Here is a 23,238-nt window from a genome sequence, read left to right as displayed (position 1 = left end):
AAAGGTAATTTAAAGCATGTGTTGACGTGTTGTTGGACCAGTGGTTTAGAGAAAGGGGTAGGACGGTAGCTTCGCTGTAACTAGTGAAAAAGGACATACAATTACTTTATCAATAAAAGCTTCTAACAAGGTCGGCGGTACACCCACTTAGATTTTTCCAAATCCCAATGATCACGATCAGTTTTGTCGTCCTATAAACGTGTCTATTATCCTCTTTTCTCTTTTTTTTTGGCAAAAATTTAATTCTGGGAAAAAAGCTGAGAAGAACTTTTTGGGTTAGATTTTGTGTACATATTAAAAATTAGAGCATGTTTATCGCCGTAGCTTAATGAAGTTGCTTAATATATTTACAATTAAAAGAAAATAAAAAATAGAAGAAAGCAGAAGCGACGGCCCCTAATTAAGCACGAAAAGCAACGTTGCTTCTTGGACAGGTGTCATGACTCTCTCTCTCTCTCTCTCTCTGGTTTATTCGCGAAGAAGGAAGAAGGAAGAAGAAGCCATGGCAGGAGTATGACCGATGACTCAGGATTGGAGCCTGTGGTGACTCGGACTTTCAGCCTCGCCTCTTTCTGCCTCGACGGGTCCAAACTCACCGAGGATCCCAACGGTGGTGATCCCGCCCGTTTCGTCCTCAGAAACCTTCGAATCCGTTTCCGGCACTACCGCAAAGCATAACAATGATTGGTTCTCTGTCTCTCTCTCTGCCGATTACGAAATCGTATGCATCTGTGTCGAATCAAGCATCTGTTTTGAGAATTGATAGATAAAAGCTTTGTTGTTTTGTGATTGTATTTGGATTGAGAAGGAAAAAAAACCGCTGACTTTGTTTCTTTTCGTTCTCTATCTCTCTCTCTGTTGATCACGAAAACCGCATCCATCTGAGTCGAATCGAAAGGTAAAATCCTTGTTGTTTTGTGATTGTGTTGGGATTATGATTTGGTTGAAAAAAAAGTGGCTGACTTTATTTATTTCTGTTCTCTATCGATCTCTCTCTGTCGCTCCCGAAAACAGGATGCATCTGTTTCGAATTGAAACAGCTGAGTCAGATCGTAAGGTAAATTATTTGTTGTTTTGTTTGTGTGGTAGGATTTGTAGATGCTTCTCAATCAGTTGGGTTATGTGTATCTTCTCTTCTCAACCTAAGATTAGAGAATCAGATACCAAAAGCTTGATATAGAATTTTAGAATCAGGTACCAAAAGCTTGTCTGCTTTGTTATGAATTACTCTGTGTTTTTTTCCTGTCTACTTTGAACTTTGTTTGTTGTTGTTGGTTGTGTTCTGTCTGTACTTTTGATGATATAAATGTGTTCTTGTTCTCATGTTGTTCTTGTTCTCATGTTGTTCTTGTTGTCGTTATTATTGTCAGGTAAATAATTAGTGAAAGAGTGGAGCTCTCAGGTGGTGATCACTAGCATTACTATAGGAGGCCTTCTATTGCTTATTGGAAGCCATCAGAAAGAAAAGGTACGTTATTGGAACAACATCAAGAATGGCTTTTCTAGTGAACTGACCTTAGTGATGGTTGGTTGTGGCTTTAAGTTTCTTGTTCTGTTTTATGTAGTTTTTGTTATGAAAAAACGTATCACGGTTTTAATGTAGTTTAAATGTTCTTGGTTATTGTCAAATGTTCCTGGTCTTGATCTTCTTCTATTTTCTCATTGTTTCAAATTTTCTTGTTGTTCTTGTTATTCTTGTTTATCTTCAATAAAATTATGTTTATTTTTTAAGCACCCCTTAATTAAGCAACTACCAATAAACCCTTTTAATTAAGTATCTCTCAACAAAGTTGCTTGTCTTAATTTTAATAGTTAAAAATTAATGATAACCCATTTAAGCAACACTTAAGGTTGCTACCAATAAACATGCTCTTACAACACCTATAATTTACTTTGTTTTATACTTAATTATTCATTATAGTATTTCATTTATCAAAACTCAAATAGCCAGATACATAGGGGATTACCCGAAAACAATATCTTAAATCAAATCCTTACTAATCTTCACTGTAGGTTCTATTATATATATATATATATAATCTATTAATTTAGGATCCTAATTTTTATCTATCATTAACAAGTCATACTAGGACTACTTAATGAATTAGTTAATATGACATATTGATTATTTACATTGATGATAAACCAACAATAAATTTTATTTTTATTTTTTTAATCATAAAAAAATCTGTTATCATAACAAAATCTGTTAAGAAATAATCTAACACAATATTACTAAAATTTTAAATATTTTAATAAAATAACATATTATTCAATTTCGTAATTAGTAGTATAAAATGTTATAAATCAATGTTAACCAATATTTTATTATAAAACAAGAAAATAAGAATTTTATACTATTTTTAAAAAATTCTATAATTATATTATGTATTAAATATGAAAAATTATATTAAATAGGTAAATTAACAAATTTTATTTTTTAAATTGTTTCATTTAAATAAATTATCACTCATCATTAATGGGTTAAAATTCATAAACTATATAATATTTTTATACGAAAATAAATTTATTAACATAGGTTAAACTTTTATATCTACAACTATATATTATCTTTTTATTTATTTTGAAACTTCAACAATATATTGTTTAAAATATTTATATACAAAATATAATAGTATATAATAACCTTTAGTTCATATACTATTTAAAATATGTTATTAGAAAACTATAAATTTTAGTAATTCATTTAAAATATTAATGACAGTTAAATTTTATTTATATATTTTATTTTCATTATAACAAAATTTGTTGAGAAAAAATAGAAAACTTTACAAAAAATCATTATTAATGTAGTAGCAAAAAAATTCAAGTAATTTTCCAAACTCAAAATATTAGTGTAATTTTTCAAACTCAAAATATTAGTGTAATTTTCAAATTTTTTTGACAAAATATAAAATTTTAAAATAAATATTCAAATTCGAAATACTAAAGTTTCAAAGATAAAATCATAGATAACGAAGAATAACTTTTTGAAATGCACCATGAAAAACATACTATGGAGGGTGTATTCAACTAGGAGTTTTACGTGATTTGTATTAAAATGACAAATTCATTGTTATTCAAACATGAATTAAAAAACACTTTAAAATTCAGTGTTATTGAACTTGACATTTTATAAAATACTCTAAAATTTACTGTTATTGAACAAAATTTAAGTTAAAGATTTTAAAGTACTTTAAGTGTTTCTAGAGTGTTTGAGGAGAGTTCCTTAGTCATAAAAATAAAATCCAAACCTCACTGTTTTATATGAGATTCTAGAGTGTTTTAACAAAAATCACACATAATTAATCTAATATTTTGAAATCTTAACTAAAAGTAAAAATAAATATAATTAATAATATCCTATATCAATAAAATTTACTAAAATAATATGATAGATGCTATTATTTACTAAAATAATAGGATTATATTATTTAAACAAAACATTTTTTTCTTATAAATCCCGGAAAATATTAAAATAATATTTGTTAAGGCATATTTTTTAAACACATGTAAATATAAATTATCTTAAACATATTTATTTTCTATAATATAAATAAATAAATTTTAAAAATGTATTATAAGAAAATGTATAATTAAAAAAAAAACATATTTTGAAGGAGATTATCTATTTGATTATTTCATATTGTTATTTGATTACACCTAACTCAAAACTATAATACTAAGTAATAAATATTAATAACAAAGTAAAATGTATTAAACTAATCATTACCGAATAAGAAATATAAACAATAATATCATGGAGTTACACATATATAATACTAAAATAGAAATTATATAATAAAACATTTGTAATAGTATCAAATATATTTATAAAATGTAAAACTATCTTCGCGTATATACGAATTAAAATTTAGTATATATTAAAGCGCAAGTCGCTTTATCCAAAGCGGCCCTGACATATATAGGCCAGAAGCAACCAAATTTTTTTGGCTCTACAACAATTCTTTATAAAAAAGTTCGTTGCAAATATGCTGCACCTGAATTCTGGACTCGACATCCTATGATATTTAATAACCACATGTTACCTCTATTCGAAAACACAGATGTTTAGGCACCTAACTAATCGCTATTCGGAAACTTTCCGAGGCGATTTTGACCTAATCGGCCAAAAAAATTGCTAACCAATTAGTCGGTCCGTTGAACTTATTCAGCCTATGAAACCATTGCTCGGCGAAAAGCTCATTAAAGCTCAACTTCAGGCCTGACCCCTTAGGGCGAACAAGATTAGGACGGACTGAAAGGCTACATGCTTATTCTATAAAAGGAAAGAGGAGAACGAGAAGGAAATTCACAGACAGACACTAAAATACTGACAACAAAGTTTAGGATTTTACTATCAATAGAGTTTCTTTGTACTGTCGTATCGCTTTCACCAAAGCTCTGATCTTGTTCCCTTTTCTTATTCTTCTTGTAATCACGTTTGTAATCACATACTGATCAATAAAAGATCTTTGAAAAACCAATAATCGAGTTTAGTTTCGCCAATCGATTTAACCAAACTCGGATTTATAACTACCCCTGTTGAAAGCCTAAGTTACAAAAAAAAAAAAAAACTACCCCTGTAAATTGTTATGATTTATATATTACCCATATTTTATGGTTTTATTATGCAAATGCAAATTAACACTACACCCGATAATAGTAGAAACAACATATGCTGTGTTAGTATATTTTAAACCCAAAATGTATTGTTAATATATGTTCAAATTATATGTTAAATATTCAAAAATTTAAGCATTTTTACTAGTATATATATATATACCCGGTCGTCAAGCTAAACAAACGACCTTACTTTTCTACGATCATATAACGAGAGAGCAAAGAACAGAGCATGTCAAAGTACTTTCACAGCCTCTCACAAACACCACACAGGCTCAAGTCCAGGATGCTCGCCACGTGGACTCCCGACCAAGAGGTTACCCAAGTCCGACTCCGTTCAGGCGCCGACATGAAGCGCAAGCTCCGATGGTTCGACCTCGTCTCTCTCGGCGTCGGCGGAATGCTCGGAGTCGGTGTCTTCGTGACCACCGGACCCGTCGCACGTGACATATCTGGCCCGGCAGTATTCATTTCCTACATGATCGCTGGTTTCTCGGCACTTTTGTCCTCACTCTGCTACACCGAGTTCTCAGTTAACGTCCCTGTCGCCGGTGGAGCTTTCAGTTATCTCCGAGTCACTTTCGGTACTTATTTCCATAAAAAGTTGCTTTGTTTATTTCTCTGTTTTGATGTTTTGGCTTCTAATTAAATAAAATTTAAGACTGAGGCATTAACAAGCAAAAAATACTAGAAACAGGATTTGTAACTTAAGTTGCTTTATTTTGGTCTCAACTTTCAAGCAGCTAAGATTTTCTCTATCAAGTAGTTATAGGGTAATTTTTAATGATCTTGTTAATTTATTTTTAAATTTGTATCATCTGGTGAGTTTTTTTTGTTTGTTTTCCCAACACATTTTTTTAACACCTCCCAACAGATTTTTTTACCTATACAAAGATTAATATCTTTATGAAGAGAAAAAAACACGTAAATACTAGTAGTTGTCAGCTGTCGCAGTCAGAGAGATCTAGAGAACATGGTACATGGATACGAGATTCCTTTCTGTTCATCATCATATGATTTATCTTTGTCAGACGAAAAGTACTGACCCTTCAAGAGTTAAATTTTCCTTTTTAACTTTTTATATTTGAGGTTCTTTTGGTTAATATTTAATATAATAGTTTCTCTATCAAAATGCAAAATTACATATGTTGAAGGAAAATGTACAGTACTTTCACATTTTTCATTTAACAAGCAGTTTAATTTTCTGGAAAAAAGAGTGTAAAATGTAAATGCATCCGTAAGTTTCTCAAAGATTTATTTCACCAAAATTTAATATTTTAAAGGGTAATTTTTCAAAAGTTAAAAAGCCCATTATTTTAAAAACTTTTATATGAAATCTTTTTATTAAAATATTATTATTTTTAATGAGAATTGTTTTTGAGAAACTCCTGGCTCGATAGCTTAAGAACATCAGAGGTGGTAGTATGAACAATAGTCTCCCATCACTGACTTAATAAATTAATTAGACAAAAAAAGAAGAAAGAATATTAAAATCAGAGAAATGGAGAAAAACGTTTTTTCTTCAAGAAACGTTTGGGACTACATGAGAGACGTCCATGCTATGTGTCTACCACATAACCAAGCTAGTTTTTTCTTATTTAAACTTTAATGAAAATATTAAATTATATTATTATTTTATATCTAAGTACTAATTGAGAAAGTAAAACACTGCTGGTGCTCTAAGAAATTTAATAAATATATCAATAAACACTTGGGCCAGGTGAGTTCATCGGATATTTTGGAGGAGTCAACATACTATTGGAGTACGTTTTGTCAAACGCGGCGGTTGCTAGAAGCTTTACGGAGTATATGTGTACCGCGATTGGCGTTTCTGATCCAAACGCGTGGAGAGTTAAAGTAATTGGTCTTACGAAAGGTTACAATGAACTTGATTTTCCTGCGGTCGTACTTGTTCTTCTCCTCACTCTTTGCCTTTGTCATAGGTACTATAATTTTTGCTTTATTTTTGTGCGAAGTCATAGGTACTACATTAACCAATAATCCACGTAAGTTTTCATAAAAGACAATTAAAATAGTTTTTAAATAATTCAGTTGTTGAATAATTCATCAGTTTCCGCAATCGGAGACTCATCTCTTTAACCACAATAGTGTTAAGATAGATTGAACGTAATGTTGTTTACTAACTAGTTTTCAACTAGAAATTTATTTCGTAGATAGGAAATAAGCTATTTAAAATTATTATTTTTCTAAGCATCAAAACATTGTTTTAAGCCAATCTGATTCTTTCAGTTTTTCGCCGACACAGATTTTTAAAAAGTCATTCTATGTAATGTTATTTCACAACTTTATAACTGTGATATTGAGCCAGTCCATATATTTTGTTCTCTGTTAATAAGTTTATTCAATTGGTTTTAGCTTTTTCTCCAAACCATTTAACTTCAAATAAAATTAGTATCTAAATAATTTTAATATTTTAATACTATTAAATTACTTCACTAAGTTTTAAAATTTAAAGAAATTTGAACCATTTAGAAACAAACATATGTCATCAGAATTTAACCGGTATTTCACAATCTGATTTGGAAAATCATTACTGTATTCTCTCGTATTTTTTTAACTACTGAGTTATTCATTAAATTTCTACCAATAAAGTAGATTTTATACCATATCAATCTTTGGTATATGACTAAATATACAAATTGATTGTTTTTTTTCTAAAATCATCTTAGCACGAAGGAAAGCTCCATGCTGAACCTAGTGATGACGGTGTTCCACGTAATATTCTTCGGGTTTGTAATAATTGCCGGGTTCTGTCACGGTGACGGAGTCAAGGCGCTGGTGGAGCCTCGAGGCCTTACTCCATACGGTGCTCGCGGAGTGGTTAACGGAGCTGCCGTCGTGTACTTCAGCTACATTGGGTACGACACCGTTTCCACTCTTGCTGAAGAGATCCAAAACCCTTCCTTCAGTCTCCCCGTCGGAATCATCGGCTCCGTTTCAGTCGTCTCCGTCCTCTATTGCCTCATGTCTCTCGTACTCTGCGTCATGGTTCCGTACAACGAGGTATAATGTCTAAAGTTATTTTGTGAAGATTTTGCTAATAACTTTTCATCCATTTCTGAATGTGATAACGAGCACGTCCATCAAGTATATATATATTTCTTTAATTAAATATTTTAGCTAATTTAGTTAGTTTTGGCGACTAATAATTTCTTTAAGCAATACTTTGAATCTTTTTTTTGCTTAAATATTTTGAATCTTTGATCTATAGGAAAATTTGTTGGCTTGTATTACTTGTTTAATGATTACATATTATATTAAATACTTCCTCTGTTTTTTAAAGATACATATTCTATACTTTTCATATATATTAAGAAATCACATTAAAAATACATTGATTTTTGTGAATAACAATTTTCCATAATCTTTAACCAATAAAAATCCAATAAACACAATTAATTTTCTTGAAGTTAACAGATTTTCATTAAATAATACATTGAAAAAGTAAAAAATGTATCTTTTTAAAACAATTTTTTTTCTTAGAATATGGATCTTTAAAAAACAGAGGGAGTATAATTTTATTTTCTAAAGGAATATTAAAAAAGCATCATTGACCAAAGGCATCAACTTCAGATTTTTATTTTTCTTACTTTGAATGAAAAATATGTAACTAAACTTTAGTTTTAATTATTTTTCTTTATTTACATCATTTGGTATAAATTAAACTTCACTCCAATAACCATTGACTCTTGAAAGAAAAAACGTTTATCTCAAGAAAATTGTGTTAACCTAATCCTTTAACATGAAAAAATAATGTTGTAGATATCAAAGAGCGCGTCGTACGCGGTTGCTTTTCGGAGGATCGGGTGGGGTTGGGCAGGGAACGTGGTTGGTGCAGGTGCCAGTCTAGGAATCGTGGCATCGCTTTTGGTGGCGATGTTAGGGCAGGCGAGATATCTCTGTGTGATCGGAAGAGCCAGACTGGTCCCTTCATGGCTCGCTAAGGTTCATCCTTCTACAGGGACTCCCTTGAACGCTACTCTCTTTCTCGGTAATATCATTTTAATTTTTAACCAATTCCTTAACCTTAAAAACTATGATGTGTTTGATTGTGAAATGTAGCCTCATTATAGTAAAAAATAAGTATTCTTATAAACAAGTATATTTTTATTGTAAAAATAAGTATATTTATTGTAACAGTGTGAAAATTTATAACTAATGTAAATAACTATAAAATCTTTATATTCCATTTAACACTATGGTTTTTATTATGCGTTTGTGATTTCAGGCATATGCACAGCTACAATTGCGTTATTCACCGATCTAGAAATAGTGATGGAGCTGATTTCACTAGGAACGCTCTGTGTTTTCTATCTAGTCGCAAACGCTCTTCTCTATCGCAAATACACTTTAACAGGCCAAAACGCACCCTTTCACACACTCTCGTTCCTTGCCCTCCTCTCTTCTTTCTCGCTAGCGTTCTCCCTCTGGTGGAAACTGAACAAACCGTGGTGGGGCCTGACGCTATTTATCGCTATCACAATAGCGGTCACTGCATTTTTCCAATATCACACGTGGTCGATCTCGTCTACGGCTAATAAGAATCTTCCGACACCTTCCTGTCCCTCCAAATGGTCGGTTCCGTTCATGCCGTGGCCGGCGGCAGCTTCAGTGTTCCTTAACGTTTTTCTAACGACAACACTGAAAACGCTGTCGTTTCAGAGGTTTGCGATTTGGACGTGCCTTGTAACGATGTTCTATGTGTTGTATGGCGTTCATAGGACTTATGAGGCGGAAGAGATGGGTAGAATAGATGTTGTTGAAATTCATGTGACTAGCACGAGGGTGCAACCGGAAAAGTTGGACAATGTTCAAATGGCAATTCCTTATATTTAGATTTTTTTTTTCTTCTGTGTGTTTTTTTTTGATTAACCTGGGGATATTCCGGATCTATGGAAGGGCCCAGACTAATCCCCAAGGGGAGGTGCAGCTCACGGATAGACCTTCTTTCCGGGTATGCAAATGGGCCCTAAAGCATAGGCCCATATCTGTGTTGGTGTCCAGAAATCATGACTTAGTTCCCTCCAGCAGGGTTCGAACTCACAACCTGGGTGCAGGAAGAAGCCCGTCTTTACCATTGGGCCATGATGTTCTGTGTGTTGAGTTAAGAATATCGGTATAGTTGACGCCAAATTTATGTGGATTTACGAAACAATTAAAATGATCTAAGTGATTTATGATCTTCCCATAAACATCAAAATCTTTATTACCATTCCAGTTCCTCTTTCGTTATTTATTTATTTTGGTTACAAGTGAGGAAAGCAATTCATTATGATTTTGTATGTTAACTAAGTGTTTTCCGGTACCATGCGCAGTAAAAAAATTATAATATTTTTAACAGATAAATATAAATTATATTTTTTTTTTAATTATTATAAATTTTATTTTTCTTATTAATATTTTAATATAAATTTGATTTAACTGAACATTAAAATTAAGATAAAAACAATTTTGTTTATTTTGAATTGTATTTAAGAATGTGCATGTATATATTTAAATTATAATCTTAGGTAGATCTTTCTATCTATTTATTTTAATTAAATATATTAAATAAATATGTAAATTGCATAGTTGTCAAAAATTAAAATTAAAAAAAATATTTGCAAAATCTGTATATATATATAAGAAACTGATGATTTTATGATTTAATTTGATTTATGATTTAATTTTTATAATTTTCTAAAAATATGTATATATTTTTGAAATATTTTTAATTTAAATGATATTTTGAAATTTGAAATTCCATAATTGAATATATTTATTTTAATGATGATTTATGAGTTATTACCATATTTTAAAAAGTCCAAAAATATAAATCGACAATAAATGTAATATATGAGTTATTACCATATTTTAAAAAGTTTCCAAAAATATAAATTAACATTAAATATAATTGTCTATGTCATATTAATTTATAAGACATGTCATCAATTTTAGTAACCATGTCATATTATTTTGTGAAAATGAATGTAGAGAAGATATATGGCAAAATCACTTCTCAAGTATACTCTATGGGATTTCTATCTGAACATAATCTTCATTTGACCTCCTCCCACATGAAATATATAATTATCTGGAATGCATAGACTAAAAACAATGGGGTTGTTGAATTATTTTTTCAACTGTTGAATGGTAACAATGGTGTAGTTGAAAAAGAAAACAATCTGATGTATATTCAACGGGTTGAATCCTTACAGGTGGGGTCTACTTTTAGCATTTTTCTTTTTTTCATCTTATCTTATATATTTAGCATCAATTATTTTATAGTAAATTATATTTTTTGTGAAAGAGTTTTATACTAAAACTTATCATCTTTTGTATTCTATAAATAGAAACTTGGTTTATTTGATTTGTACATAGAAAAAATATTTTTTAACAATTATGGTAAATTAGGGTGTTGAATATTTTCTTTAGAAAAACCATTGTAGAATGAAGTGAACAAAAAAAAATGAAGTGATGAAAGAGTGTTTGAATTAATAGGTGGAAGAAAGAGAAGATGATGTGTAATAATAAAATGTGTAAATTAGGGTGTTGAATCTTTTTTCCATTGTATATTAAGGATCTTTATTTTATTTTTCCATCACAAACTGATCAAAGTCTTAACTACATAATTAAAACTAGAGGTGGGTACGGAGCGGATATCCGGAATTTTAAGGATATGCGTAATCCGATCCGTGCCTTACGAATATTCGATTTTTCGATCCGATCCGATCCGTAAATTTTCGGATATCCGGAACATCGGATATCCGCGAATATCCGAATTTTTTCCGGATATCCGATTCGATCCGTAAAAAATAATTAAAATTAAAAAAATAAAGAAAATAAAAGAAAAAGAAGAAAATCTGAAATAAAATAATAATATTTCATTATTTTTTTAATAAAAATTTACATTCTTTCAAAATTTTTAATAACTAAATAATTAATTTAGTAAATAAAAACATTATAAAACTTATATAAAAATATAAAAGTATGTATATTATATAATTTTGTAAACATGTATACATATATATGTATATAACGGATCGGATCGGATATCCGTTTCTAAAAATATTAGTATTTGTGATTTGCTTCGTCTTTGACGGATATTGGATTTTAGTATTTGCTTCGATTCGTTAAGTTACGGATATTCGGATTTTTCGGATCGAATCGGAACGAATAACGGATCGAATCAAAATTTACGGATATTTTGTCCACCCCTAATTAAAACGTACGTGTCTGTCCTCTCTCTATATCCTTCAGAGAGAGCGAGAGATAGAGAGTCGGTGACTTGACTGCAATCGCCGGTTCGTTTACGGCGTTTGTCTCCGACATCCCTTGGCTTTTTCAGGGATGGTTGGTCGACTCTTGTCTCTGGGGCTCATCTTTCCTTAGGGTGTAGTCGCCGGTTTTTGACTCTGGCGACCCCGTTTTCACTCCGATGACGTTGGCCGGCTTGATTCTGAACCTATCCTGGATTTATTTTATCTTATCTAGATCTTCGTCTCTGAACTTTTGATTCAGTTTGTTATCAATTCCTTTGTGATTGATCACATGCAATTGGATTTAGCGGCTCTGTTTTGTACGGAGCTGATCTCAGCCTCTTAAATATTGGCTGTCTTTTGAGATTCCGGAGAAGACTGATCTATCGGTGATGTTAAATCGTTTCTCTCGTTGCTAACAGCGTCTCTGACTCCAGGATCCTGTTTCCGGTGCGTTTCTGGTGGAACATGCAGATTAGAGTCGCTGCCGGTGACTTTCCGGCCGGTGACTTATTTTTGAAGATAATTACATTGCTATGCCACTGTTTTCAGGCTATTTATAGTCAATTTCGGCAACTATCAATGGAAAATTTAGGACCAATCACAATCCAACCAAGTTTTATCAATCTCGACCAATCTCAAACCTATCGAAGTCCTATATTATATGAAGGTCACTGGACCGCGCTTGTGTATAATCGATTAACACATACTTTTAAGAGAAATTGCACTCGATATACAAACATAACTGGTATATTTGCAAGGATGGATTTTTTGTCTTTTTGTATGACGTGTTTTTTCTTAATGTCAATACTATCCCTATTTTCCTATAACTAGCCTAATATCTAATACATTTTAAAAACTCTATATTTCATTTATTTCATTTATATTTCTTTGTTCTCTCTCTCCTTCGCCTCAGTTTTATTTTTTCCCTGTTTGCTTGAGTTTTCTTTCTGACTCCTCTCTCACCTTCTCTCCATCGATGTCTTTCATGATTTTATCTAGTGCTATTTCTTAGAAATCCAAAGAGAGTCAGAGAATAATTTATGATTAATGAAGAAGCTTTTGTTTTGAGGTATTCAATAAAGAACCTTGTTTTTCTTCTCCTCCTCTGTTTATTTTAATTTTCTTATCACTTATGTGTTTTTGTTGGATAAAACAAATGAATCAGAGAAAGGGAATTCATACCAGTACCTTCTGAAAAATAGCTCTTCTTCTTGTAGTAACATTATTTTGCCAGAGCTGGCGTTACCGTCGAGGAAGTTCATTCTGCTTCTGTTGTTTCTGATCATATGTATGTGTTTCCTCTTGTTATAGTAACTCATGTTTTGTTGTCGTAAGTCTCATCGCGTTTCATATATTATGTTGCTTCCTCTAGTTTTTTGCTTTGCTCTTTAAAGTTTATCTTTTCTGATGATCTCTAAATATTTTGACTTTAATTATTTTTTCAATTTATCTGACCAAAAGAATAAGAAAGAATCGGACAAGGTAGATCGGATTGTTGATGAGTTGGGAGACCATATCACCAAGGGTTGCAATACTATCAAGTACTAGTATGTATTATCTTCAGAATACACACCATTGCTTATTTGTTTTATCTCTTTTCATGTTTATTTTTAACTGTTTTTAGTCTGGCTACCTTATCATAAGTTTACTTGATAGTGCCTGAAGTTTTTGTTTTGTTGCAGAATAGTGAACCATATATTATTGATGGGGCTGGTACTGAACCTGACCATATGATTAGAACAACAGTTCATGGTTAGATTATTATTGAAAATGTTTGCAAAAAGTATGGACTCTCCAAGCAATCCACTTTTATGTGTTTGAGTTTAATGTAAAATTTGGTGTGTTTGGAGTTCAATGATGAAATTTTGTAAAATTACAAGTTCTCTGTAGCGATGCAATTATGTAAAATAACCGGTTAATAGATTTTACTTGTTTTTTTGCTATAATGATAACCGGCTACTCTCTGAAAAGCACAACTAACAATAATAATATTTAGATAGTTAATCTATACTATTTAGCTTATTGGATATAATACTAATTTTTGGGTCTAAATCTATAATGATAACCGACTATTGATCGAAAAATCTAACTAACAATAACAATTACCGGACAATTATTTATGTCAGTGGACCACTAATTTAAATAACCAATAACCATTAAAAATAATTGGATAACTGGTTTGTTAGCCGAACAAATCGAAATATAGCCATTCTATTTACATCCAACAATCTATACTTCATACATTTTATATAAATCGGTTAATCACTGGTTCAGTCATACATAACTATATTTTAAATATTATCCATTTACTAATTAACATAGCCATCAACAGATCCAATGGCCGGTAATATTAACCCAAAACATTAGTTAATACTCAAAATATACGGATAAATTGAAATATAGCCATGCTAATTTTTATAGAAATATAAAAAATCACATTTTAACCGTGTTCATTTACATATCAACTATATGATTTAATATTTATTAGCCGGCTAAAATAAAATCAAAATAAAATCAAAGAAAATAAGTATAAAAACATATATTAGTTAACCGACTAAATTAATTTAATAGCTTGAAATATATTTGTTAGCCGGCTAAACTAATTTAATACACACTAACATATTTGTTAACTGGTCAAATAGCCGGTAAATATAAAACAAAATACAAGCCAACATGTAAAGTATCCAAATAATCGATTTATAGTGATACTAACTTAAAATGATCCACAGAAGTGAAGTTATAACCATGATAACATAGAATTCATGTTATGTATGATCCATAAATGATTCAGATTAACAACTGATATTAGCTAGCTAATTATCATTTATCCTTGCATGACGATGCGCATCTCTATGGAAAGAGTGAGACGAACCAGAGATTATGGTGCTGAGAAAAAGAGTTGTTATTGAATGATTATATATGATAGATCTCATGATGGTAGAATAGAGGAGAATTTTTTTTTTGGTCAAAAGAATAGAGGAGAATAAGAATAGAAAAAAATAGAAAAGAGAAGATGATTTCGTTGGAGAGATAAGAGAGAGAGAGAATGCAGATGCTTGGGTAGTATATATAAGTTACTTGTGTTTGTATTTTTTCCTCATCATTACATTGCATGTAATCATTACAAAATTTTCTAGCTTTCAACGTAAAAGAGAGAGGGAGACTGCATAGGGACATCAACGTATTTTCTCGCAGTCAGAAATTGGGTTTGATGCTTGGGCCTCCTATTTTTCCATATCTGCAAATATTGTCAGCACACACTATTTAGTATGCAAATGCCCCCTTTTAAGAGCAAAACATAATTATTATTGTGTTTTGGGTCGGAGTTTTGGATAGACTTTTTTTGGCCAACAATTATGTTTCTTTTACAAAAAATATTTTGGTCTTTAATTATTTGTAAACAGAATACTTAATCTGTTAGATAATTTTGTCATACATAAAATATTATAAACTAAGAGGAGAAATATATGAAACTTTAACAAAATAGTAGTTAGGTAAATTAAAAAATTAATATTGTCGCCTAAAAGAAATTATTTGTTTTTAAAATTTAATGTATAACTTTTAAAATCATTTTCAACATCTAATATTATTTTAAAAACATACACAATCAACAAAACTGTAACTATAGTAGCTAACTATAATATGGAAATAAGATCCCTCATAATTAAAAAGTATTTGTAATTTTAAAATGATATTTAAAAAAAAATCGAGCTTTAAAAGTAAAAGTACAGATTAAAATCTAGTACATCTTTGAACAAAACATCATTTATGGAGTAATATGATACAATGAGCCTAGAATTTGGAACGGCCCAAAGATTATTTAGCTCTTTTAACAAGATTTTCTTAACTTAGTGGGTGATTAGTTAGGGTGCTTATTGATCTACGTTGGTTTGGGTATGACTGACTGTACTTATATTATATGTGATAAAAAGAAATGGGTGGATCGTGATGATTAGAGATGTTTCTACTTTCTAATATAATCAATAATATAAATAAGGATTTATTTTATTTTATTTTTCCGCAAACTGATCAAAGTCTTAACTACATAATTAATTAGAGAAACATGTTAGTAACCTTGTGGAGTTTAGCAGCCATCAACTTGTTTACCGTTTCGATGGCATCCTCAACTCTCTCAGCCTTAATATATGCATGAATCAATGATGTGTAAGTTGCATCATCTGGTTTCGTACCTTCTTGTTTCAGCCATTCATCAAACACACTTTCAGCCTCAGACAACCTCCCATTCAGGCAGAAGTTTGTAATAAGGTTCCTGTAAGCTCCCACATGCAAGTATTTTGACTTTGCCTTGGACTTGGCCAAGATGTTGAGTGCATCGCTAAACCGCCCCTCCTTGATACACTCGTCCATCATCATATTAAGAGTCTCGTTGCCTAACCCAATGCATTCGTCGAAATTGTCAAGCATATAATCGAATAATGCCCAGGCTTGGGTTTTTTTGCCGTACTTGAGCAACACTTTCAAATAAGGATGGCCCACATGTCCGTTTGCTGTGAAGCCGTTGTTGTTTAAAGAGGTTCTGTACAGCTCCATAGCTTTCTCATCATTGCCTTGTTTGAACAAATACTCTACGAATACTGAGTTCAGTATTGTGATTCTGTTGCGTATGGAACACGTCTTAAAGTCGTCCCGGAGCTGATACGCCATGTCAAGATTCCCTTGCTGCAGGAAGCCACGAATGAGATTCATGTACATGCTTGGCTGTTGGAAATTGAATAACTCAGCCCTTCCTCTCAGCAAAAGTTCCAGAGCCTGGTCCATCATTCCGGCGTCGACCAGGGCTTCGGTCAAGAGGTCGTATGTCTTGTGGTTGGGGGAAGGAGGGTGGCGCAAGAGGTGGTTGTAGAGTCCAAGAGCGTTGTCAAGGCGGCCTTCCTCGCAGTGTGATTTGATGATGAGATTGCAGGCAGCGATGTCAGGCTTCATCTTGGACTCGTTGAAAAAGAAATCGAACAGATCAAAGGCGTCACCGGACCGGCCAGCAGCGAACATGGCGCTTATAATTGCATTGCAGGTAAAGAGGGCCTTTTCGGGGTTCATCCTCTTCCTCACAGCTAAGCGAGCGTGGTTGGCTGCACTGTCGAGGTCAGAAACTTCGTTGATCAGGAAGTGGACTCGATGGTCAAGCATCGATGATGGACAACGAATTTTGGTGCAGTCTGGCAGTTGCTTCCGGGAATGATCCCTCCCAATTGGATACGGTTTTGTTTTTGGTGAATGCATCATTCTCTGGAAGAAACTGCGGCTGCTTGACATCGCCGTCCAAGCCACTATTAACCTAAATTAATCTAATTTGTACACGCCAAACATTAACTAGTTAGCACTTTTTATACAAGGATTACGAAACCCCTTGAAAACTAAAAACCGGTTCAATCGGGAGGCTTCCGAAACCAGTTCGATCGGAAGGAGTGGCCAGGTAACAGTCTCAGATGGTGAGAGGACAAGTATTAGGCCTGTTGAGAACCGTGGGTCCGTGGGCTTGATGCCATTTAAACAAACCTGACCCCAGCGACGTCGTTTTGTTTTAAGAGCCAAAACCGGTCCGAATCGGTTAAATCCGGAGGAAGAGATGGGCCAGCAGGGTAGTGTGATTTGGTTCTATAAACGACGTTGTTTCAGTAAGTTTTACTGTGAAAGGCTGAAAGCCTTTATGTATCATAGGAGTGTCTATTCAGGCCGGTCCAGCCCGGCGCCGTCCAATCCCGCTAAGTCCGTAAATATTTAAGTTCGATCCGGTCCGGAAATATTTTGGACCCAGAATTCAAAGCCCGATTCGGTCTTTATAGGACTATAGGGTTTTTCGGGTTTTTTGGCTTTTCGAAAAATAAATTGTCATTATCGTTTCAAATGTTTTAATATATATGAATTTTGTAAAAAAAAAAACCAGTTTTGACATTTTAAAACAAAATGTAAAGTGACTTTAAATGTAAAGTGAATTTAAACTTTTCTTCTTTATCAAAAATATTTTACTTTTTCGTATGCTTTAAAAAATATTATAAACTAACCGAAATTAATAAGATTTAAATAATCAAAAATAAATTTAAACTACATATAAGAGAATAAAATTTATGATAAATAGGATCAAACGTTTCAGACTTTTTATTGAAACAATGTTATCAAAGAAAAAGTTACATTTGCAAATTTTAAAATATAACATTTGTAATGATCAAACAATAAGGTGCATTAACAACTTTTAATTTTTATTAGAGCTTTGATTAAAAATATTAAAATAATATTTAAATACTAATAAAGATTTTGATTGAAATAATATTTAAAGTAAAATATAAAGTTTTGGGTTTTCGGGCCGGCCGTAGTCTAGACGGACTTAAGCTCAAAATATTTAATGCCCAAATGTACCTGAAAGACCCGATTTTTTTCTGGGCTTATAAAACAAAGCCCAAACCCGGTAATTTTTAGGATCATAGGTGTTCGGACTGCGGGCTTCGACCCTAATTGACATATATCATGATCACCTCAAGATTTTGTGAATCGATAATGCATAACGTCAACTTGCTAGTCAATGCTATTAAAACACAACAGATTTTATTGATGCCACCTTGAAGTTTTGAAGTATTTACCATTCTTTGCCATTGGATATTTTTAATCTATGCTTTTAATTAAATGTATTTGTTTCTTTAAGAAATCTCGAATAACCATCTCCTAATTTTGTATAATATTTTTTCACTTATTTAGTTAATTTAACATGTGTAAATATAATTTAAATTTATATTTTCTGGTTATATTAATTAATATATATCTTGGCAACATATAATACTCCACATATCGAACAGATTATCTATTTACCACATATTACAATATATTCTTTATGCATTTCAACTATCTAGGTAAAATTATATTTTAACATTTAAACTTTTCAATTCAGAACAAATGAACAAAATTATTTATACAGAACGAAAAGATTTCAACTATAATTTATTCTAAATTAAAATTTTGTATAAATAACTGATTATTGTTCTACTACAATTTCACAATTTTGAAGTTAACCGATTGTTTATTTAAGTTTTGAAACCTCAAGATATTTTTAAGAATATATTGTTTGTTATATTATAATAATAAGTAAAAATCTTTCAAAAAAATTTCAATACCCAACCCATAAGATTAAGTTTCAATACCCAACAAAATTGACTTTTAGTTTATTTATATTCAAATATATTCTAATTTCAAATTTATATATTATACGATCCTATATATTGGAAAATTATGTTTTGTCGTGTGTGTTTCATTTCTTTGAGTTGCCTTGTCTTTTGGTAAGAAACATTGATGTCTCTGTTTCCACCAAGTTATAAACAGTGTTATAAAAAAAAAGATATATGTAGAGAGCTCAAAGAAATATTGAGGCTGGTCAAAAAATACAGACAATCCAGTAGATTATGGCGAACATACGGATTGACTGGTAAGTTTAATCATCTATATCTTCAAAACTCTGTTCTTAATAGGTGACTCTAATGTTATTTATCTTCAAAACTCTGATCTTAGTTAAGTTTCTAATTCTTTACATTCACCACACTGCAGTGGACCAACAGTTTGCGTCAGTGTGTTTGATGGTCTCCTCATACATAAAATTGAGCCAAAAGAGCATCAAGAGTTATATTTAATCTAATTATATATTTTCAAAACATAATACATTGTTTGTTAAAAAAAAACATAATACATTGTATATTGCTATGTGGTTATTTCAGCATTTCAAGTTTTCAACAAAAAAATATATATTCAAAACATTGACCGGAGAAAGAATGATGAAGATATAACAAAAAAATAAATGACAATCAACATTTCAACCAAAGTATCAGAGTTATCAAAAATAGATCAAAAATAAATGATATATACAAATGTATAACTGTTATATTAAAAATTTGAATGCCGCATAATTATAACTTTTGGTATTATAGTTTAAAGATTACTTACAATTTAACTAAATTAAACATTTTGAGATATTCAATAAATTTTTTGATATATTATAATTTTTTAGTTATTAACCTGCCCGTAGGACGGACCAAACCTTAGTATCATATAATTTGAGAAAAAGCAGTATAATTTATAAAAAAAAATATCAAAAACCTTGAATTACAGGAATTATCTAACTTTTTCAGTCTTTGGAATTTAACTTAGGTTTGAGAGATTTTTTTTTTAAATTGGCTTTAAACCAGAATTAAACCCAAACTATTTCTAATTCGTTTAACTTCAGGGTTTATGGAAAAATAAAAAATCCGACTTGAACCCAATATTACTCGAATCGATCTGATAAAGATAAATAGTTCATAAACAGGTCCTAACACATGAAGCTAATAATTTGAAAACTGAACAACCGAACCCTACACAAACCTCAAACCTAAATGTCCATCCCACTAAAACATTAATATAAATTAATCTCAGTTACCAAAGTCAAAACTCAAATTTTAAAACTCAGACAAAAAATAATAATTTTTAAAGCAAAACTTTCAAAGCGCGGATCAAAATCTAGTATCTCTTAGTCTATTCTATTAAAACACGTATGACCAATTGATACGAAGTTGTGTCCAATTATTATTTTTCTATGTTACACTAGGTGTTTTCCTCCACTATGTGCAGTAAAAAAATTAAAATACTTTTAATAGATAAATATAAATTATATTTAAAATTTTTAACTAATATTGTAAATTTTCTTTTTTCTTATCAATATATTAATATAAATTTATTTAAATAAACATTAAAATTAAGAAAAAATAATTTTGTTTATTTTAAATTATATTTAAGAATGTGAATGTATATATTTAAAATTATAATCTTAGGTAGATTTTTATATATATTTATTTTAATTAATTATATTCGATAAATATGTAAAATTTTCATAATTGTCAAAATTTAAAATCAAACAATATTTATGAAATTGTAGATATATATAAGATACAAATGATTTTACGATTTAATTTGATTTCACGATTTAATTTTTATAATTTTCTGAAAAATGTATACATTTTTGAAAATTTTATAATTTAAATGATATTTCAAATTTTAAAATGCCATAGTTGAATATATTTATTTTAATGATGATTTATGAGTTATTGCCATATTCTAAAAAAATTAAAAATATAAATCGACAATAAATGTAATATATGAGTTATTACCATATTTTAAAAAAATTCCAAAATATAAATTAACATTAAATATAATTGTTCATGTCATATTAATCTATAAGACATGTCATCAATTTTAATAGTCATGTCATATTGTTTTTGTGAGAATGATTGTAGAGAGGACATGTGGCAAAATCACTTCTCAAAGATAGTCTAAGAAAAAAATTGTTTTGTTTATTTTAAATTATATTTAAGAATGTGCATGTATATATTTAAAATTATAATCTTAGGTAGATTTTTCTATTTATTTATTTTAATTAATTATATTCAATAAATATCTAAAATTTTCATAATTGTCAAAATTTAAAATCAAACAATATTTTTGAAAATTGTAGATATATATAAGATATTAATGATTTTACTATTTAATTTGATTTCACGATTTAATTTTATAATTTTCTGAAAATGTATACATTTTTGAATATTTTATAATTTAAATGATATTTCGAAATTTAAAATGCCATACTTGAATATATTTATTTTAATGATGATTTATGAATTATTACCATATTCTAAAAAATCTAAAAATGTAAATCGACAATAAATGTAATATATGAGTTATTACCATATTATAAAAAGTTTACCAAAAATATAAATTAACATTAAATATAATTGTCCATGTCATATTAATCTATAAAACGTGTCATCAATTTTAGTAGCCATGTCATATTATTTTTGTGAGAATGATTATAGAGAATACATGTTGCAAAATCACTTTTCAAATATAGTCTAGAGGATACTTAAACATATATTTTCTAACTACATCCTAATATACGCTTTTATAACCACCCTTTAAATGGAATCCATTATTATCGCTATCAATTTCTAATATACGTTTTATAACCACCCTTTAAATGAAATCCATAATTATTGCTATCAACTTCTTTCTAATACATAAATCCTAAGGTTACATATAAAAATAGGGAAAATCCCATGAAAAACCTTCAAAGTGCCAAGTACTTCCACTTTAAACCTCCAAATTTTATGTTTCTAAAACCTTGAAATTAAAAATATTCTTAGCAAAAACCTTCAAAATGACTAACGTGTTTTATGTGATGTTAAGATAACTAAATAATAAACTCTGTTACCGTTGTTATTAACTCGTACCTTTTGAAAAAACATGTGTTTTGTTGCAACTATCTATATTTTTAATCCATGTCAAAAAAAAATCTATATTTTTAATAGAATTATCGTATATATTCTGAAACAAAATAATAAATTACCTTTAAGAAAAATTCTTAGAAACGACGACGAAGAAGATGGCCTCTTTGTTTAACCAGTGGGGTTAGTCTAGTGGTACTTGAGAGAATTTCGGTCTCAATACGGTTCCGGGTTCGATTTCCACTGGCCACACGGATATGGGTCCATTGCTTTCGGCTCATTTGAATGCCTAGGAGAGAGTCTATCCGTGGGCTGTACCTCCACCCGAGGGTTAGACTTGTGTCATTATTGATCCGGGTTTAACCATTTTTTAGCAAAAAAAAAAGATGGCTTCTTTGAAGCTCTGATGTATCTGTTCATCATTTTCGCCTACGATATTGCAATTTCATCATCGGTTTTTGCGAGAGCACAAGATGAAGGGAAGCAAAGATAAGACCATAGGATGAAGAGCGAAAATCGTTGGGCGTAGGTTCCTTCTAGGTTTCATTAGTTTACAGAAACATAATTGAAATTGTGAACATAAAGCTTTTGGGAATTTTAACAAATAAAAGAAACAATTGAAGAAGACACGATACATGATGGACTCGTAAATCTAGAATAAGAAGATTCAAAATATTAGAACTATCTTACTCTATGTTGTGTATAACACGATATCTTTTCACTTATAAGTTTTTTTTTAGATTTTCTATTATTTTCTTTCACAAATACTTACATGGCTCATAAATAAAATAAAAAATGGTTTGTTAAAAATATAAGTAATTACAATAAGTCACATGTTTTATCGAAAGGAGACAGAGTTAATAGCGATATTAATAGAGTTTATTATTCTGTTTATCTTAACATCATAAAACATGTTAACCATTTTGAAGGTTTTTGTTAAAAATGTCTTTAATTTCAAGGTTTATTATGAAAACATAAAATTTGGAGGTTTAAAGTGGAAGTGTTTGTCACTTTGAAGGTTTTTCATGGGATTTTTCCTATAAAAATAATCATTCTTTTCTTTCTGAGTTTATACCAAATTTGAATTGTCAACCTATATT

The 23,238-nt window shown here is 30.4% G+C and overlaps 2 protein-coding genes and 1 long non-coding RNA gene across 4 annotated transcripts; 2 read left to right on the top strand and 1 right to left on the bottom strand.

Annotated features, from left to right (window-relative positions):
- Positions 1-410: 410 nt before the first annotated feature.
- LOC108852925 (cationic amino acid transporter 6, chloroplastic-like) lies at positions 411-9,819 on the top strand. Of its 2 annotated transcripts, XM_057010008.1 has the most exons (8): positions 411-898; positions 1,015-1,057; positions 1,371-1,468; positions 4,176-5,207; positions 6,344-6,566; positions 7,314-7,647; positions 8,407-8,635; positions 8,873-9,819. In XM_057010008.1, the coding sequence occupies exons 4-8, from the start codon at positions 4,856-4,858 to the stop codon at positions 9,478-9,480; spliced, it is 1,746 nt and encodes a 581-aa protein (XP_056865988.1). In that variant the 5' UTR covers positions 411-898; positions 1,015-1,057; positions 1,371-1,468; positions 4,176-4,855; the 3' UTR covers positions 9,481-9,819. The 2 variants fall into 2 exon arrangements, with proteins under 2 accessions (XP_056865988.1, XP_018481899.1); XM_018626397.2 differs by lacking the exons at positions 411-898; positions 1,015-1,057; positions 1,371-1,468 and having other exon boundaries at positions 4,059-5,207.
- Positions 9,820-11,654: 1,835 nt separating this feature from the next.
- Positions 11,655-13,801, top strand: LOC108852934 (uncharacterized). Its single transcript, XR_008945500.1, has 4 exons — positions 11,655-12,954; positions 13,051-13,173; positions 13,347-13,432; positions 13,568-13,801. It is a non-coding gene; the product is annotated as an uncharacterized LOC108852934 (long non-coding RNA).
- Positions 13,802-15,938: 2,137 nt separating this feature from the next.
- On the bottom strand, positions 15,939-17,159 carry LOC108850149 (pentatricopeptide repeat-containing protein At1g10270-like). Its single transcript, XM_018623727.1, has one exon. The coding sequence runs from the start codon at positions 17,157-17,159 to the stop codon at positions 15,939-15,941; it is 1,221 nt and encodes a 406-aa protein (XP_018479229.1).
- Between the last annotated feature and the right edge of the window lie 6,079 nt (positions 17,160-23,238).

This window comes from Raphanus sativus, chromosome 4, assembly GCF_000801105.2.
Source record: "Raphanus sativus cultivar WK10039 chromosome 4, ASM80110v3, whole genome shotgun sequence".
Classification (NCBI taxonomy): Eukaryota; Viridiplantae; Streptophyta; class Magnoliopsida; order Brassicales; family Brassicaceae; genus Raphanus; species Raphanus sativus.
This window is presented reverse-complemented; position numbering and strand designations above follow the sequence as displayed.

What these genes read in the sequence shown, in the direction of transcription:
- LOC108850149 (XM_018623727.1), bottom strand. Translation starts at nt 17,159, where the DNA reads ATGTCAAGCAGCCGCAGTTTCTTCCAGAGAATGATGCATTCACCAAAA.
- LOC108852925 (XM_057010008.1), top strand. Translation starts at nt 4,856, where the DNA reads ATGTCAAAGTACTTTCACAGCCTCTCACAAACACCACACAGGCTCAAG. An exon ending in TTATCTCCGAGTCACTTTCG is followed by an intron (nt 5,208 to 6,343) that starts GTACTTATTTCC and finishes CACTTGGGCCAG; the next exon opens with GTGAGTTCATCGGATATTTT. An exon ending in TCATGGTTCCGTACAACGAG is followed by an intron (nt 7,648 to 8,406) that starts GTATAATGTCTA and finishes ATAATGTTGTAG; the next exon opens with ATATCAAAGAGCGCGTCGTA.